The 17,291-nt window shown below is 38.3% G+C and overlaps 1 protein-coding gene across 3 annotated transcripts in view; it reads right to left on the bottom strand.

Annotated features, from left to right (window-relative positions):
- ZFR (zinc finger RNA binding protein) overlaps window positions 1-17,291 on the bottom strand; it is a 95,653-nt gene that overhangs the window by 46,775 nt on the left and 31,587 nt on the right. For all 3 annotated transcript variants that reach the window (XM_047767508.1, XM_047767517.1, XM_047767526.1), the window contains 4 exons: window positions 11,151-11,398; window positions 7,984-8,175; window positions 6,597-6,888; window positions 4,039-4,232 (listed from right to left, as the gene is read on the bottom strand). In XM_047767508.1, the coding sequence (XP_047623464.1) occupies window positions 4,039-4,232; window positions 6,597-6,888; window positions 7,984-8,175; window positions 11,151-11,398 (926 nt within the window). The remainder of the gene's footprint in view (window positions 1-4,038; window positions 4,233-6,596; window positions 6,889-7,983; window positions 8,176-11,150; window positions 11,399-17,291) is intronic.

Below are 17,291 nucleotides of genomic sequence, written 5' to 3'. Positions count from 1 at the left end.
TCTAATATGTACTGAATATCTGCTACTGGCTAGGTACTGCTCTTGGAAATGGAAAGAAAAATGACTAAAAGCATTCTTCTGGTTTATTTCCTCAAAGCCTATGTTGCGTTATGGAAAACCAATGTCAGTTTTTTCCAACTGCACAACCAGTTAGGAAAACAAGTGGACTAGAATGTTATTAAAAAGTCTACAATAAATTCTGAGTTCAAATTGTCTGCAAATCTTAAAGATTGGCTCTGAACGCAATTCTATAAAGTTACAGTAATCAAAACAGCATGGGGAGTTCCCTTCGTGGCTCAGTGGTTAACGAACACTAGGATCCATGAGGTTTGATCTCTGGCCTTGCTCAGTGGGTTAAGGATCCAGCGATGCCATGAGCTGTGGTGTGGGTCTCAGACGCAGCTCAGATCCTGAGTTGCCGGGGCTGTGGCAAAGGCCAGCTGCTGTAGCTCTGGTTTGACCCCTACCCTGGGAACTTCCATATGCCACAAGTGCGGCCCCAAAAAGCAAAAAACAAAACAAAACCAAAAACAAACAAACAAAAAAAACCCATGGTATTGGTACAAAAACAGGGATACGAATTAACGGAACAGAAGAGAGGCTCAGAAATACACCCACAACCTATGGTCAATTAATCTTTGACAAAGAATGCCAGAATGTACAATGGGGAAAAGACAGTCTCTTCAGCAAGTGGTGTTGGGAAAAGACAGTCTCTTCAGCCGCATGTGAATCAATGAAATTAAAATACACCTCATATCATACACAAAAATAAGGAGTTCCCATTGTGGCACAGTGGTTAAGGGATCCGACTAGGAACCATGAAGTTGCGGGTTCGATCCCTGGCCTCACTCAGTGGGTTAAGGATCTGGTGTTGCCGTGAGCCGTGGTGTAGGCTGCAGATGCAGCTCGGATCTGGCATTTCTGTGGCTCTGGCGTAGCCTGGCGGCTACAGCTCCAATTAGACCCCTAGCCTGCGACCCTCCACATGTCGAGGGTTCAGCCCTAGAAAAGACAAAAAGACAAATAAATAAATAAACAAAAATAAGCTCAAAATGGCTTTAAGATTTAAATACAAGATATGACACCATAAAACTCACTGAAGAGAACAGAGGTAAAATATTCTCTGACATAAATTGCACCAATGTTTTCTTAGGACAGTCTTCCAAAGCAAAAGAAATTAAGAGCAAAAATAAACAAATCAACCTAATCAAACCTATAAGCTTTTGCACAGCAAAGGAAGCCACAAACAAAACAAAAAGACAAACTATGACCTGGGAGAAAATATGTGCAAATGATGCGACCAACAAGGGACTAATTTCCAAAATACAGAAAGAGCTCACACAATTAAAAAAAAAAACACCCAGCTGAAAAATGGGCAGAAAGCCCAAATAGACAGGTCTCCAAAGATATACAGATGGCTAACAGGCACATGAAATGACATGCATCACCACTAATTATTACAAAAATGAAAATCAACACTACAATGAGGTATCACCCCACACTGTCAGAATGGCCATCTTTAAGAAGTCTACAAAAACAAATGCTTGGGAGTGTGTAGACAAAAGGGAACTTTCCTACACTGTTGGTGGGAATACAATCTGGTGCAGTCACTAGGGAAAAGAGCACAGCAAATAGTAGGGAGGTTCCTCAAAAAACTAAAAACAGTTAGCATATAATCCAGCAATCCCACCCTGGGCATATATACATGCCCAGACCAAACTATAATTCAAAAAGATAACATGTTCACAGCAGCACTATTTACAATAGCCAAGACATGGAAACAACCTAAATGTCCATCAACAGATGAATGGATAAAGAAGATATGGTGTGTGTGTGTGTGTATATATATATACACACAACATACATTAAACACACACACATATTTATATGCACACATATAATGGAATGCTATTCAGCAATAAAAAAGAATAAAATAATGCCATTTGCAGCAACATGGAAGACCTAGAGATGATCATACTAATTCAGAAAGAGAAAGACAGGAGTTCCTGTCGTGGCTCAGTGATTAACAAATCCAACTAGGAACCATGAGGTTGCAGGTTCAATCCCTGGCCTCACTCACTGGTAAGGATCCAGCGTTACCAGGAGCTGTGGTGTAGGTCACAGATGCAGCTCGGATCCCGAGCTGCTGTGGCTCTGGCTGTGGCTGGCAACTACAGCTCTCATTAGACCCCTAGCATGGGAACCTCCATATGCCACAGATGCAGCCCTACAAAAGACAGCAACAACAACAACAACAAAAGACAAATATCATGACATCACTTACATGTGGAATTTAAAATGATACAAAAGAACCTCTCTATGAAATAGAAACAGACTCACAGACATAGAGAACTGACTTGTGGTTGCCAAGGAGAAGGGAGGGTGAGGTAGAGATGGATTGGGAGTTTGGGATTAGCAGATGCAAACTCTCATATATTGAATGGACAAACAACAAGATCCTACTGTAATAGCATAGGGAACTATATTTAATCTCCTTTAATAAACTACAAACAAAAAGAATATTCAAAAGAATATACAAAGATTACCAACCAGTATCATTGGTAATTAAGGTGTTTTGGCTGTGCACATTTTTTTTATGCATCCAAGTCTTAAGTCTTTTAAAACATATAACTTCAAATTAAAATTGTAAATGAACTATTTATAAACTACACAACCCACTTTTCTACCTTGTAAACAAAGAACTCAACATGTAATTTTTCTTGATGTGGAAAAGGATGAAGGAACAAATAAATATTTGCCAAAAATCTTCTTTATGCTGGGTACTGTGTTACTTTACTTCATCTAATCTTCACAATTTCATTGGGAGATATTCAAATTTTATAGATGTGGACACTGAAGCTCAAAGAACTTAATTCTCTAGAATTGTTCTATAACATAGTGAAAGTAAAGAGTAGGGCTACATCACTGTATGTTAGCCTTTCTGCTAAAAGCAAATATCTATCAAGGCCCTCTGAAGTTCTCTCATCCCCCATTTACCGAGTTACTCTGCCTGTAAAACAGGAATAGTTTTCTCAGAGTCCCCATTGTGGCGCAGTGGAAATGAATCTGACTAGTATCCATGAGGATGCTGCTTTGATCCCTGGCCTCGATAAGTGGGTTGGGGATCCAATGTTGCCGTGAGCTGTGGTGAAGGTCAGACTCGGCTTGGATCCTGCGTTGCTGTGGCTGTGGTGTAGGCCAGCAGCTGTAGCTCCAAATTGACCCCTAGACTGGGAACCTCCATATGCCACAGGTGTGACCCTAAAAAGCAATAAACAAATAAATTAAATTTAAAAATAAAACTGATTTCTAACCAGTATGAGAAATCAAATAAACAGGATCTGTTAAATCAGCCATCTTGATTTTACACATGAAACTGCTCAAGAGAAAAAGTGGCTCTCATTGTCGTGTCTGCCCCTCACAATTTTTTTTTTTTTTACTGTTTATGTTTAGAATAGCAGAAGGGTGCAATAAAAGAAAGCCAGACAAATAAATGTAAAGTGTAAAGTTACTTCACATCATAATGATAGTATTAGCAGGGAAAGACATAAGTCAGCAAAACAAAGAAAAAAAATATTGTGATGTCATTTAGGCCAGCTTTAAAGGCGGGCTTTAGGGAAAAAAAAATTAACAAAGACTCCTTTGATATTCTTTTATAAGTAATCTAAAATACAACTGAGAATAATTAAATTTTACATATAAAGCATGCTTGTAACAAAGTGACACATCGCTTCCCTTTATCTAATTTCACAGCAGTAGTATTTTTTTGTTTGTTTTTTGGTCTTTTCAGGGCACCACCCATGGCTTAGGGAGGTTCCCAGACTAGGGGCTGAATCGGAGCTGTAGCCACTGGCCTATGCCACAGCAATGCCAAATCCGAGACGCATCTGTGACATACACCACAGCTCAGGGCAATGCCGGATCCTTAACCCACTGAGTGAGGCCAGGGATCAAACCTGCATCCTCAGGGATGCTAATCAGATTTGTTTCTGCTGAGCAATGATGGAAACTCCAGCAGTAGTATTCTTAAATCAATACCTCCTCCACATAATCATGGCCCACTGGCTGTACATCACTCTGCAAAGCAGCTAGAGATGCAGGTGTGACTGGTTCTGACACTGTGTCTGGCTTTACTTCTTGAATCTGTACAGAAGTGACAGGAGTGCTTTTTACACATTCAGTTCCTTTTAAGTCTTCTGTTTTATTTCCTGTTGATTGCAGTTTATTACCACCTAGGAGAGAATAAAAGAATTATAATAATTTTAAATTTCTGTGTAATGTATAACCTGATACAACAAAAACTTCAGATAAAGTTCTGGTATTTCCTACCAAAAGTCAAACTCCTGCTTGACATACAACAGATCAGAATTTTGAAGACCCATATAAACCTAAACCACTTGGCTTTTTTATTGTATTAATGAAACACATGCCTGAATTTTCCGCTTCTCTACCTGCCAATTCGCAAGAGTCTACTCTGTCCCCACTATGGCTCTTATAACATCAAGTATGTAAAAATAAATACCAAGTACCTGAAATGGTAAAGTCTAAGCCTAATTCATACTGTATCTCTTTGCGCCACAGAACTGGGTACTGTCCTAAGTTCTGGTAATATAATGAGAAAAAGTGTAACTGTCTTTGAGGTGTCAATAATTTAAGGAAGATACAAGTCATTATGATACAATGCAGGAAGCACTATTATAAGCATTAATAGAGTATCGTAGGAATGTAAAGGGAAGAAAGGAGCCAGTACCCTTTAACCTAATACAGTTAAGAAAGGCTTCCTTCACCAAGGTGTGACACTTGAGCTGGGCTTTGAAAGAAGAGTGATAAATATGAAATGGCCAGGCAGAAAAAAAAGAGAATGATGTCTAAATATAAAAAACAGGAGTTCCCGTTGTGGCTCAGTGGTTAACAAAGCCAACCAGAAACCATGAGGTTGTGGGTTCGATCCCTGGCATTGCTATGGTTGTGGCACAGGCTGGCAGCTGTAGCTCCAATTGGACCCTTGGCCTGGGAACCTCCATATGTCGCAGGAGCGGCCCTAGAAAAGGCAAAAAGACAAAAATAAATAAATAAATAGAAAAAACACCATGTACAAATTAAAAGCACAACACGGTGTTAAAGAGACTATGGTAAATTCAAAGAAGACTCGCCAATTCAATATGAATTACTACCCAGGTAAATGTGATGATACACAAGACAGCGGTCAAACTGTCAAAGGCCGTGGATGACATAATTAAGGAATAAGAGTTTTTTTCCCTATATGCAAGACGAAAGCCAAAGAAAATTTCATTTAATTTAATTTTTTTTTTTTTTTTTTGCTTTTTAGGGCCACACCTGTGGCATATGGAAGTTCCTAGGCTAGGGGTCAAGCTGCAGCCGCTGGCCTACACCACAGCCACAGCACTGCAGGATCCGAGCCACGTCTGTGACCTGTATCACAGCTCACGGCAACGCCAGATTGCTGACCCACTGAGTAAGGCCAGGGATCGAACTTGCATCCTCATGGATCCTAGTCGTGTTTGTTAACCACTGAACCATGACAGGAACTCTTTTTTCTTTTTTCCTTTTTTTTCCAAAGAAAATTCTGGACAGGAAACTAACACAACTTGATAAACATCTTTTTAAAAATGACTGACAAAAGCTTTCGAGGGACCGGATGCAGTTAAAAAACAAGCTCCAAGGAAGAAACTTTGAAGGCCTAAAAACAAGAAGACAAGACACTTTGTGGAGTAGTGTAGTGATAGAAACAAAACAATTACGTCAACAACTGGAGGAGGCAATAGGTAAGAAGAAATAATGTCAGTGAAGTTTTCCATGTGAAAAAGCAGCAATTTTATTATTTTGCAGTATGCAAAAACTTGTGATGAGTTAATGGATTAGAGACATTGGCAGGCATCAACAGAACCATACCAAGAAATACCTAAAATATGGCTCTAGAACTTGAATGGGGGTTTTGAATTTGCCAAAATGATTTTAAAGTCACTGCATATACAGTGCAATAGATGAGACAGCTCTTGAATACTGGAGTGAGATGTGAGCTAGAACTGAAGTCTCAGGATCACTGGTTAAGGAACATGAAAGTAGGAGAACCAATAAAGACACATGAGAAATGGGTGAGTGGACATGTAATAGAGACAGACATTATCTTCAGCTTTAAGGTAGAGTAGTCAACTGTGCCAAATGTTACATCAATGGGATCAAATGGAAAATTGGACATTAGATCTGGCAAGTAAGTTTCTGGTGACTCCTGAAAGCAGTTGCAGAAAAGAATAGACACCCTAAGAGACTAAGGATTAGATAGGAAGTAGAGAAAATAAGAATTGGGTTACCAGCCTGAGGAATGGGGGGAGATATATATATATATATATATATATATATTTAGACCATGAAAGACACAGGTATACCTGATAGTTGACGAAAAGGGAGAAAAAGCCATTAGAGAACTGAAAAAATGACGGATATGTGATTAAATAAGGTTCCAGAAAAGAAGGGGAAGACCAGTACAAGAGCATAAGTAGAAGGGTTAGTCCTAGAATGGAGGAGAAACATCACTTCAACAGTTATGAAGAACACAGAGAATCTTCAGTACTTGCCAACAAAGTTTATTTTGGGTGTAGATGTTTTCTTGGCAGCCATATTTGTGGGCACTGCTGATATTTTAGTGTTGGCTGTGCTATTAAGAGACGAGTTTCCTGTAGTTGTAAGACCTTTCACTGAAGAAGTTGCAATTGATGAAGTATTCACAGTACAATTACTTGCTGCAATGCTTGAAGGAGAGGCAGTTGGTTTTGAAGCAGACACAGCTGTTGAAGAAGTAGCTTGGCTAACAACATTTGGTTCTGTTGAAGGAATGGGTTTACCAAGTTTTGTGTGTAATTTAACCACCTACAAAACAAAAGCATATTTGTCAGGAATCTCAGAGTGTAGATTTTTTTTTTAAAGTTTAAAAAACACTATAAAATGAAAATGTTAACTATATTTTTCTTTGTTCTACTTTTCCTGTTATATACATATTTTTTTCTTTTTTGGCTGCCCCACAGCACAGGGAGTTCCTAGGCCAGGGATCAGATCTAAGTCTCAGTTGTGACTTATGCTCCAGCTGTGACAAGGCTGGATCCTTTAACCCACTGTGACAGGGTGGGATGGAACCTGCGTCCTGGCGCTGCAGAGACACTGCCAATCCCACCTGCACCACCGTGGGAACGCCTATATACATTTTTAGATAAAAACTCATTATCTCCAAAATAATCTCAGTGAAGCAGATATGGATACATTTTCCATCTACTACCAGGTGAAGAAACTAAGGTGGAGAAGGATGAAATGACTAGGCCACATGCATACTAACCCAGACTGGATCAAGATAAAAGGAGGAAAATAATCACATAACTCAATTTCCATTTGGTGGAAAAAATTACCTAGTTAAATCTAAAAAAGAAAGATCTCCAGTCTTTCCTTCTTTAGGCAATGACTATCTGACGTCACCTTTATATATATTAGGCATATAAGCAAGGTATATAATACACTCAAAAGTTTTCAAATTTTGAAGCCACCTTCCCCCCCCTCTTCCCCCCCATTTTTGACTGTACCCAGGACATATGGAGGTTCCCAGGTTAAGGACTGAATCCGAGCCAGAGATGCAACCTATGCCATAGCTGCAGCAACTCTGGATTCTTAACCCACTGTTCCAGGCCAAGGATCAAACCAGAGCTTCCACAGAAACAAGCTGGATCATTAACCCACTGTGCCAGTGGCAGGAACTCCTTGAAGTCACCTTTATTTTTTAATTTATTATTTATTTATTTATTTGGCTGTGCTTGTGGTATGTGGAAATTCTGGGGCTAGGGACTGAACCCACCCCACAGCAGTGACAATACCAAATCCTTAATCCACTGAGCCACCAGGGAACTTGCCACCACCCCTCACTGAAAAAGGAAAAGAAAACAGAGTAAGACATAAGTGTGTGTGGGAAAAAACACCTACTTTCTGATGCTTAGCACCACGAATGTGGGCAGCATATGCATCTGCTCCCGTACAAGACACATCGCAGAGCTCACAACGTAGCTGATTTTGAGTCCCACGAGTAGAGTTGTTGCTGCTGCTGGTATTCTGTGAAGCTTTCAATGCGGCTTCTTTTTTTTTATGTTTCTGCCCTTCTAAATGTTCTTTATAAGTCTGTTTCAAAAAAAAGAATAAATTTTTCTTCACTAATTTTCTGTCTACATCATTTGAAATTATTCAATTCTCATAAAAAAAAAAGAACACTAAACAATTTAAAAATCAACTGAACAAGAGCATGTGGTTTCCCTACATATGAAATGAGAGGAAAAAAAAAGTTACTGTATGGTAACAAGACTTCACAAACAGGTATGTTTATTTACAAGACTGACCTATAAAAGTCAGTTGCATCTGAGAAAACTCAGGATGCATTTTCACACAGAATCTGTGTTAGAACCCATGCCACCCTGAACAAAAGCCTACTTAAATATTTAACAGCCCAAACTGTGTGTGCATCTTTGAAAGGGAAAAAAGTATTATTGTAATACTAGCCGTCAAAATAAAATTATGTATTAAAAATTGTCTTGAATGCAGATGACTGAAGAAGGCAGCTTTATTAAAATGGGAAGAGGTTAATAAAGACTACTGGGTAGTCTGTTTTTTCTTGAGTGGGGCCAGATAGGTACTCTTTCACATATTATTATTATTATTTTTAATTTTTTGTTTTTTCTAGGGTTGCAGCCCTAGAAAAGAGCTGTAGCCACCGGCCTACACCATGGGCACAGCAACGAGGGATCCGAGCCACGTCTGGGACCTACACCACAGCTCACGGCAATGCCGGATCCTTAACCGACTGAGTGAGGCCAGGGATTGAACCCACAACCTCATGGTTCCTAACTGGATTCCTTAACCGTTGAGCCATGACAGGAACTCCGGAACTCCATCTTTTACGTATTATTTTCAAAATTGCTTTTAGGACAGACATATGATTAGCATAAAATTGTATACACAGTATAGACTCAGAGTTGGATGGAATTTTAGAGATTACCTAAAACAATGATTTTCTAAATCTTAAACAACAGAATCCTTTCTCAAAATGCACAAATAAGGCAAGCTACTCTGTTTTTGAAACAAAAGGAAGACTGAACACCTAGCTATCTGATTCTCCTATTATGTGCAGCAGCCTAAAGTGGTTCCATGAAGCAGTGTGAGCCTCAATTATTTAGGATGAGTCCTTATTACAGAAGTGAAGAAACAAAAACTAAACAAAAGTTAAACTTGCCCAAATCCACAAGTTAGTCACAGAAACAGAACTGGAATCATGGCCCTTATATTTGAACCAACTTACTCTCCCCCCCTCCCTATGTCTACACTAAACTCTAACTTACCAACTCAGTGATATTTTTCTCTAAGGCAATGCCCCTTAAGCCACTGCCTCTACCTTGTAGGAGTACCCTTGGACTATTCTTGTGAAACCATCCAGCCGTCCTAAATCAATGGTCAACCTTATACATGCTTATTCTAAATGCTGCCAATAACCTATCACCCTAGAGCCATGTTCTATCCTTTTATACAGGTTCCACACAGTCAATAAGTCTCTGAAGGTCTGAACGTGCCTCTCATAGCATCATCCCCTCTAAACAGTCATTACTGAGTAGGATACACTCCTCAAATACTAAAACCAACATTTTTGTTCCTTTTCATGTTTAATCCTGAGTTGATGCAAATATTTCCCACCTGTCTCCTCTCCCCCAACCATGTAACCACAATGAAACTTTACCATCATACTCAAAATAGGAAAAAGAAGATTTTCTGTTACTAGCCACATATATTAAAATATCCCTAATATGGTGTAACTCAGGAAATGCTAACTTAAAGTACCCAAAAAATTAGTATTAAAAAGTAGACAACTAATTTAGTAAATTAAAAAGAATGTACATAGGTTGCCTAAGGGTTGGAGACAGACATAAATGAAAGAAACCACTAAAGAGTCAAAAACTTGTCTTTTCAAATACTATGCCTTTGTCTGACAAATTATTAAATTTTTATATAAAAACTAGACATTCTTAAAGAAAGTATTAACAAATAAAGTTGGGAAGGAAGTTGAACTTAAAACAGACTCTTCCCTAAATCCCTTATTTTAATTCAGCAACAGGAGAAAAAAAAAAAAAAAAGATTCTGCACGCTTCTTCTAGTTGATATTTTTGAAAAAGACACTTCACTTCCCTACACTGTTTTTGTTCCCATCATCCCTATATCTTCATGAAGGAGATTATACAGAAATAAGTAACATATACAAAAGTCAGTCTCATTAGAAATGTTATCCTAAAATTGTTATTAAATTAAGGATTTTTTTTAATACTCCAGAAAGACAATTTTCTGCTATGATTTCTGCTATTATTTATATGCTACAAAAAACAATACATTTGACAAAGTCCTCTAATCTTTAATGCAAGCATGCAAAGCTTAATTATCTCAGTGGTCATTCTTTTTTGGCTATAAAATTCTATTTATATATTCAAAATGGACCTCAAAAGAGCTAGGAAAATAAATAATCCATGTCTTAAATTGAAAATATTTTCATAAAGGCTTTATAAAAGCAAGTCATAGGTGTCAAAAAAAGATTCATTCTTACTCCCAAATCCCAACTAATATTATGCTAAATTTATTTATTTAATAATGATTTTTATTTTTTCCATTATAGCTGGTTTTCAGTGTTCTGTCAATTTTCTACTGTACGTCAAGGTGACCCAGTTACACATACATGTACACATTCTTTTTTCTCACATTCTCATGCTCCACCATAAGTGACTAGACATAGTTCCCAGTGCTATACAGCAGGATCTCTATTACGCTAAATTTAAAGTTTTATTTAAAGAGCAAAGTATCCTTCCTAAAAAACCCCTCAATCTGCCCACTTTTCATTTACATTACAATCATTTTTATGGTCTTTTTCTTAACAGAATGCTTATGTCTCAAAAAAAAGACCATTAAAAAATGACCATTTAACAAATATTTATGTTGTTGACTATAAGCTAACAAGAGAAGAAAATGAAAACTTTCTTAGCAGTCATAGAAGCTAGACTATCAACCACACTTAACTATCAAAAATAACCACTGAAGACCCATGGTAAAACATAAAACATAAGTACCTGTGGTCCAGCACAGCTGATCTTACAAACATCACAATAGTGAATCTGGGGTGGCTTGGGAGGCTGTTTTGGTTTCAGTTGTTTATTTTGGAATGGTGCTTTTTTAGTAAAGGTGGTCCCTGTCCAGGCAGCCGTTGCAGCTGCAGCTGCAGCTGCTGCTGCTGCCTGCTTCTGTTGCTGCTGCTGTTGTTGGTAGTAGGAGGATGCAGCTGAATACACTGCTGCTTCATAACCTGAATAAGAGGTACCTTACAAATAAAATCAAACAAAGATTATGTTACATAATTATAAATGGGAAAGATAAATGAATTTAAATCCATTAAGTTCTACTAATAAAGGTAGGTTTACATGTGCATATTTACAAATAAAGCATATCATAAACCTTAAAAAAAAAACCTTCAAAAAAAAATTCACTTATTTTGCTTTTATGTAAGTAAATCAACAAAGTATTTACTTATGTAAGTAAAATATCTGGTCCTTGCTTTCAAGAAGGCTTATAGTTCAGGAGTTCCTGTCGTGGCTCAGTGGTTAACGAATCCGACTAGGAACCATGAGGTTGCAGGTTCCTGCCCTTGCTCAGTGGGTTAACGATCTGGCGTTGCCATGAGCTGTGGTGTAGGTCCCAGACGTGGCTCGGATCCCTCGTTGCCATGCCCATGGTGTAGGCCAGCAGCTACACCTCCAATTCGACCCCTACCCTGGGAACCTCCACATGCCGTGGGAGCAGCCCAAGAAATGGCAAAAAGACAAAAAAGGTTTATATTTCAGCTGGATGGATGTGATAGGGTGTTTGATAAACTTAGGTGATTATAGAGCTTGGTTCTAGAAACTTGTTACTAGCTTCCCCAAGCAGAATTCCTCTGAATACAATTTGGGGAATGCTAATTTGAAAAGTCTAAACTAGGATTCTAAACAGGAAAAAAAAGGCATGAAACATGCTCGGTGGCTGAGAGGATAAAAGATATTAAAGAAGACAAAAACACACAAAGATGACACCAAGATTATTCAATCCCAGGGATGACTTATGGGTTGGTTGTGCAACCAAAAAAAGCAAGGAGCTGACAGAAACTGGTGGCAAGGTGAATAAAGCTTAGCAGAAGTCCCTAATATGGAGATGGAGTTCAAGTGAATATCTAGGACAACAAATAAAACATCTTGAAATAAAACCCCAAATATATTATTGGTTCTCATCTACCAAAAGATGAAAAAGTACTGAATTTTCTGGTTAAATGGATTTTATCCATTTCCATTGTTCAAAGACTCTGATGAATAAGCACACCAAGTAGTTACTATAATATATACAGGCTGTTTATGTTGAGTGATTTATTTACTTTTTTATTTTTTGCTTTTTAGGGCCACACTAGCGGCATTTGGAAGTTCCCAGGCCGGGGGGTTGAATCGGAGCCATAGCCACAGCCACACAGGATCCAAGCTGTGTATGTGACCTACACAACAGCTCATGGCAATGCCGGATCCTTAACCCACTGAGCAAGGCCAGGGATTGAGCCTGCATCCTCATGGATCCTAGTTGGGTTTATTACTGGTGAGCCACAATGGGAACTCCTGTTCAGTGATTTAGATTTAGAAGTCTTTAAGAGCTTCACATTGGACAAAGTTGCTGATTTTATTTACAAACCTATTCAAAGCTGGAAAACTTAATGCTTCCTAAACTAAGATCTCTGGAAATTTGGTGGACTCCCTAATTATCATCCTTTTATCCCAAAGTTGAAATGAGTGGGCAGAATTAAGGCACGAGAGAGACTCCTAGGAGTTCCCTGATGGCTCAGCAGGTTAAGGATCTAGTATTGTCACTGCTATGGCTCTGGTTACTGTTGGATGGTGGTTTGATCCCTGGCCCAGGAATTTGTGCACGCTGAGGGCACAGCCAAAAACAAACAGATTCCTAGCTGCCATTATTACACAGAAGAATTACCAAGGGAAAACTGAACTTTTTGGTATCTCACATTCAGATTGCTATACTACTATACAGAAAAGTAAAGACTTACGACCCTCACTGACTCCAATATATATAATACATACAGAGAAGAAAATATGAATTAGAAAAGTGAGAGTTAAGATGTATGGGAAATGAGAATCATAGGAACCTGAAACCACACATATTTGAGAGAAAGCAGCTGGGTAACATTCATGAAAAGTGTCCCTAGACTTTTATGTGATGTTATTAAATGACCTGTTTATGAAGATATAAAGAAAGAAAATGTGGTAATAGAAGAAAATATATAAAAATGAAAGTAGGGGAGATTCCTGGTAGCTCAGTGGGTTAAAGATCTGGCACTATAACTACTGTGGCTTGGGTCACTGCTGCAGCACAGGTTTGATCCCTGGCCTGGGAACTTCCACATGCCATGGGAGTGGACAAAAAAAAAGTAGGAAGAAGCAGGTAAACATACTAACAATAAGCATATAATCAGATTTTTAAAAATTAGAAAACAATTGGTATAATTTTTTAAAAGAAAATCTCTATAAATCAATAAACTCTTCACTTGTCAGTCCTACTAGTGGCTTCTATTACTAAAGAATGTGATAAAAGAACATAATTAAGCTTACAAATGCTTTCAAATTTATAGGCAGAAATATGTACAGTTTAAATTTTGCTCTTTAAACACCATAAAATTGTCCAATTTTAAAAATAACAAAGCTTCTGGAGTTCCCATCGTGGCTCAGTGGTTAATGAATCCGACTAGGAACCATGAGGTTGAGGGTTTGATCCCTGGCCTCGCTCAGTGGGTTAAGGATTCAGCATTGCCATGAGCTGTGGTGTAGGTTGCAGACGCATCTCAGATCTGGCGTTGCTGTGGCTGTGGTATAGGCTGGCAGCTACAGCTCCGATTAGAACCCTAGCCTGGGAACCTCCATATGCCATGGGTGTGGCCCTAGAAAAGACAAAACAACAACAACAACAACAAAACCAAAGCTTCTTGTGGATTACTGGTTACAACTATAATTTCCATATGAAATCTTTATTCAAAACTGGATGAGCAGACTTCTGGGTTTTTTAAAAGTTGAGAATCTACTCTGTGAAAGGCAGTGCTTCAAACACAGTGAAATCTCAAAACAGATCTATAAGGTAGTTTTCCACGCCTTACTCTCCTTACTTTGTAGATGAGAAAAGTGAGGCTAAGGTCCTTTAAATAGTTAAAAAAGAAAAATCACTAGGTTAAGGGTAATATTTACAAAATAACTTTCATTTGCACATACGTGTTCTAAAACTAATAAAAGGTAAGCTTAATTATAAGCTTATTACTTAGATTTAAAAAATATATATATCAAAGCATAAACTGGGGGTTCCCGTCATGGCGCAGTGGTTAGCGAATCAGACTAGGCACCATGAGATTGTGGGTTTGATCCCTGCCCTTGCTCAATGGGTTAAAGATCCAGCACTGCCATGAGCTGATTTTAAGTCGCAGACGAGGCTTGGACTCCAAGTTGCTGTGGCTCTGGTGTAGGCCGGTGGCCACAGCTCCAGTTAGACCCCTAGCCTGGGAACCTCCATATGCCTTGGGAGCAGCCCTAGAAAAAGACAAAAAAAGATTAAAAAAAAAAAAAGCATAAACTGAAAGGTAGGTTGAAAGTCTGCAACTCTGCTAAGGATCACCTTTAAATTTCCTATAACTAATAGCAAACATACATACATTTCTTGTAAAGTATAATGGGAAAATAAATACAAGGTTGTGTCTCTAAGAGAAAGCTCAATTTTTGAAAGCTAAAATGGTTTCATTTAAAAAGTAGTGTTATTACAAATACTTCGAAATTAGTAAGTTGCATAATTCTAACAGTTCAAATAGAACTTTTAAAGGTATGGTATCAGAAACAAAACTATCATTTCAGCAGTAAATGCATCTTGCTACAGTCATCATTTAGTAGGTACCAGTATTCTAGAACTCATCTTCTAATGAGATTAAAAGAACAGCTGACCTAAGCTGTAGCCAATATAAAACTGCAGAGAACTTAGAATTTCTGATAATGACATCTGTGGATGGTAATTTCACAGTGTGTATCACATGTTCTTTCAAAAATGCATACTCTCCCCACCCCCCCACTTTGGCTGCATCTGCAGCATGCAGAAGTTCCCAGGGCCAGGGATTAAACCCATGCCATAGCAGTGACAAAGCCAGAGCAGTGACACCCGATCCTTAACATACCAGGCCACTAGGTAACTCCATAAAAACTATATAATCTTTGATATAATAACAGTTCCAAATCTAGGAATTTATCCTAGGTAAACAAGTGGAAAAAACAGACAAATCTTTACAGAAAAGGATTTTACCCAGTACTGATTGTTTCTAGTTTTTCCCTAATACGAAACTAAAAGTCCCCAAATAGAAACGTGAAAATATAGTACCAAAAAAAAAGAAAAAAAAAGAAACAAAAGGACAGAGCCCCTTCGCCCATGACTTGTATTTTTCATATGCATCCAATATTAATAAATCTACTTCTTGCCTATCAAAAAATAAAACATAGTACATGCATACATTAACAGTATACTTTTATTAAGAACTATGTTTTAGGAGTTCCCATTGTAGCACAGCAGAAATGAACCTGATTAGTATTCATGAGGATGGGTGGTTCAATCCCTGGCCTTGCTCAGTGGGTCAAGGATCCTATGTTGCCGTGAACTATGGTATAGGTCGAAGATGTGGCTTGGATCCCATGTTGCTGTGGCTGTGATGCAGGCCAGCAGCTGTAGCTCCAATTCGAGCCCTAGCTTGAAAACTTCCACATGCCATGGGTCTGGCCCTAAAAAGCAAAAAACAAACAAACCAACCTATGTTTTTCTAAGCACAGATCTTGGTTTCTAAATACCATTACCATATAATAAACCTTGGCTCCTTTGTAAAATGGCTAATTGCAAATCTAACACAGGAAAGGCTCAAAGTGTTTTGCATTTTATTTATGCCTTAATATGCTGTCTTGTTCCATGGAGGTTTTAAGGTGATATGAGCAATTTCAGTTTTCAGCTCGATGTTTTGGTCTAGCGTGGGTGTTATAAGCTTGAATTAAAAAATTTTTTTTTTAATTTCTCAGATATTTTTTCTCTCTTACCCTATGTCAAATGCTATACTGGAAGTTAGGGATACAATGCTGAATTATTAGGCAGAGTCACATCTTACTGTGACAGAAAGAAAAGATGTGCTCAAAGACTAATGATGCCAAGTTCAAAAGACTCATCTGGTTTGAAAAGGATTCCACGGACCAATTTTGGGACACTGTGTGCCTCAGAAATAAAAAGGAAAAGCAATGGATTATATTACATTGAATAAAAAAGGAACCCACAGTAATACTAAAAAGGAAGGGATGAGGGGATTCTTCTTTAGGGAAGAACATCTAAGAATCTAAATCCTTTTACACTGATTCTTAGTAAAAGGATTTTGCATTCACCACTGTAGAACTTGATTCAGTTATTAAGTTTTTCAAAGGATCTAACACCTTACAGAGAAAAGTAGTGGGTAACAGGCCCACAGATTACTTGGCTAATTACAAATAGAAAGGATATCTTTACAACGGAAAGGTCTGGTAGTCACCACTATAATGAGTGGTTATTCTTGGCATCATCAATAAGTAATAAACCGACATTAATTATTATGTACACCTGATGTGAAAAAAATGGAAAGTTCACATAGGTAGTTAATTACTGACTGCAAAGCTGCCAGAATCTAAACATAAAGAAATCAGATAAGGAGTTCCCATCATGGTGCAGCGGAAACAAATCTGACTAGGAATCATGAGGTTGCGGGTTCGATCCCTGGCCTTGATCAGTGGGTTAAGGATCTGGCATTGCCATGAGCTGTGCCGTAGGTCGCAGATGTGGCTCGGATCTGGCATTACTGGGGCTGTGGTATAGGCTGGCAGCTGTAGCTCTGATTCGACCCCTAGCCTGAGAACCTCCTTATGCCTCGAGAGTGGCCCTAAAAAGAAAAACGAAAAAAACCGGATAAATACAGATCGTGGAACATTCTACAAGACAATTGGTCAGAACTTTTTGAAAACATCAAGGTCATGAGAGACAAGATAAAAAAATAAGGGTTATTCTACATTAAAGGAAACTGAAACTAACAACCAGATACAATTCATAATCCCTGATTGGGCCCCAAATTTAAAACAAAGCATAAACACAAATAC

The sequence above is a fragment of the Phacochoerus africanus genome, chromosome 1, assembly GCF_016906955.1.
Source record: "Phacochoerus africanus isolate WHEZ1 chromosome 1, ROS_Pafr_v1, whole genome shotgun sequence".
Lineage (NCBI taxonomy): Eukaryota > Metazoa > Chordata > Mammalia > Artiodactyla > Suidae > Phacochoerus > Phacochoerus africanus.
The sequence above is the reverse complement of the archived record's forward strand: the minus strand, read 5'-3'. Positions and strand labels throughout refer to the sequence as shown.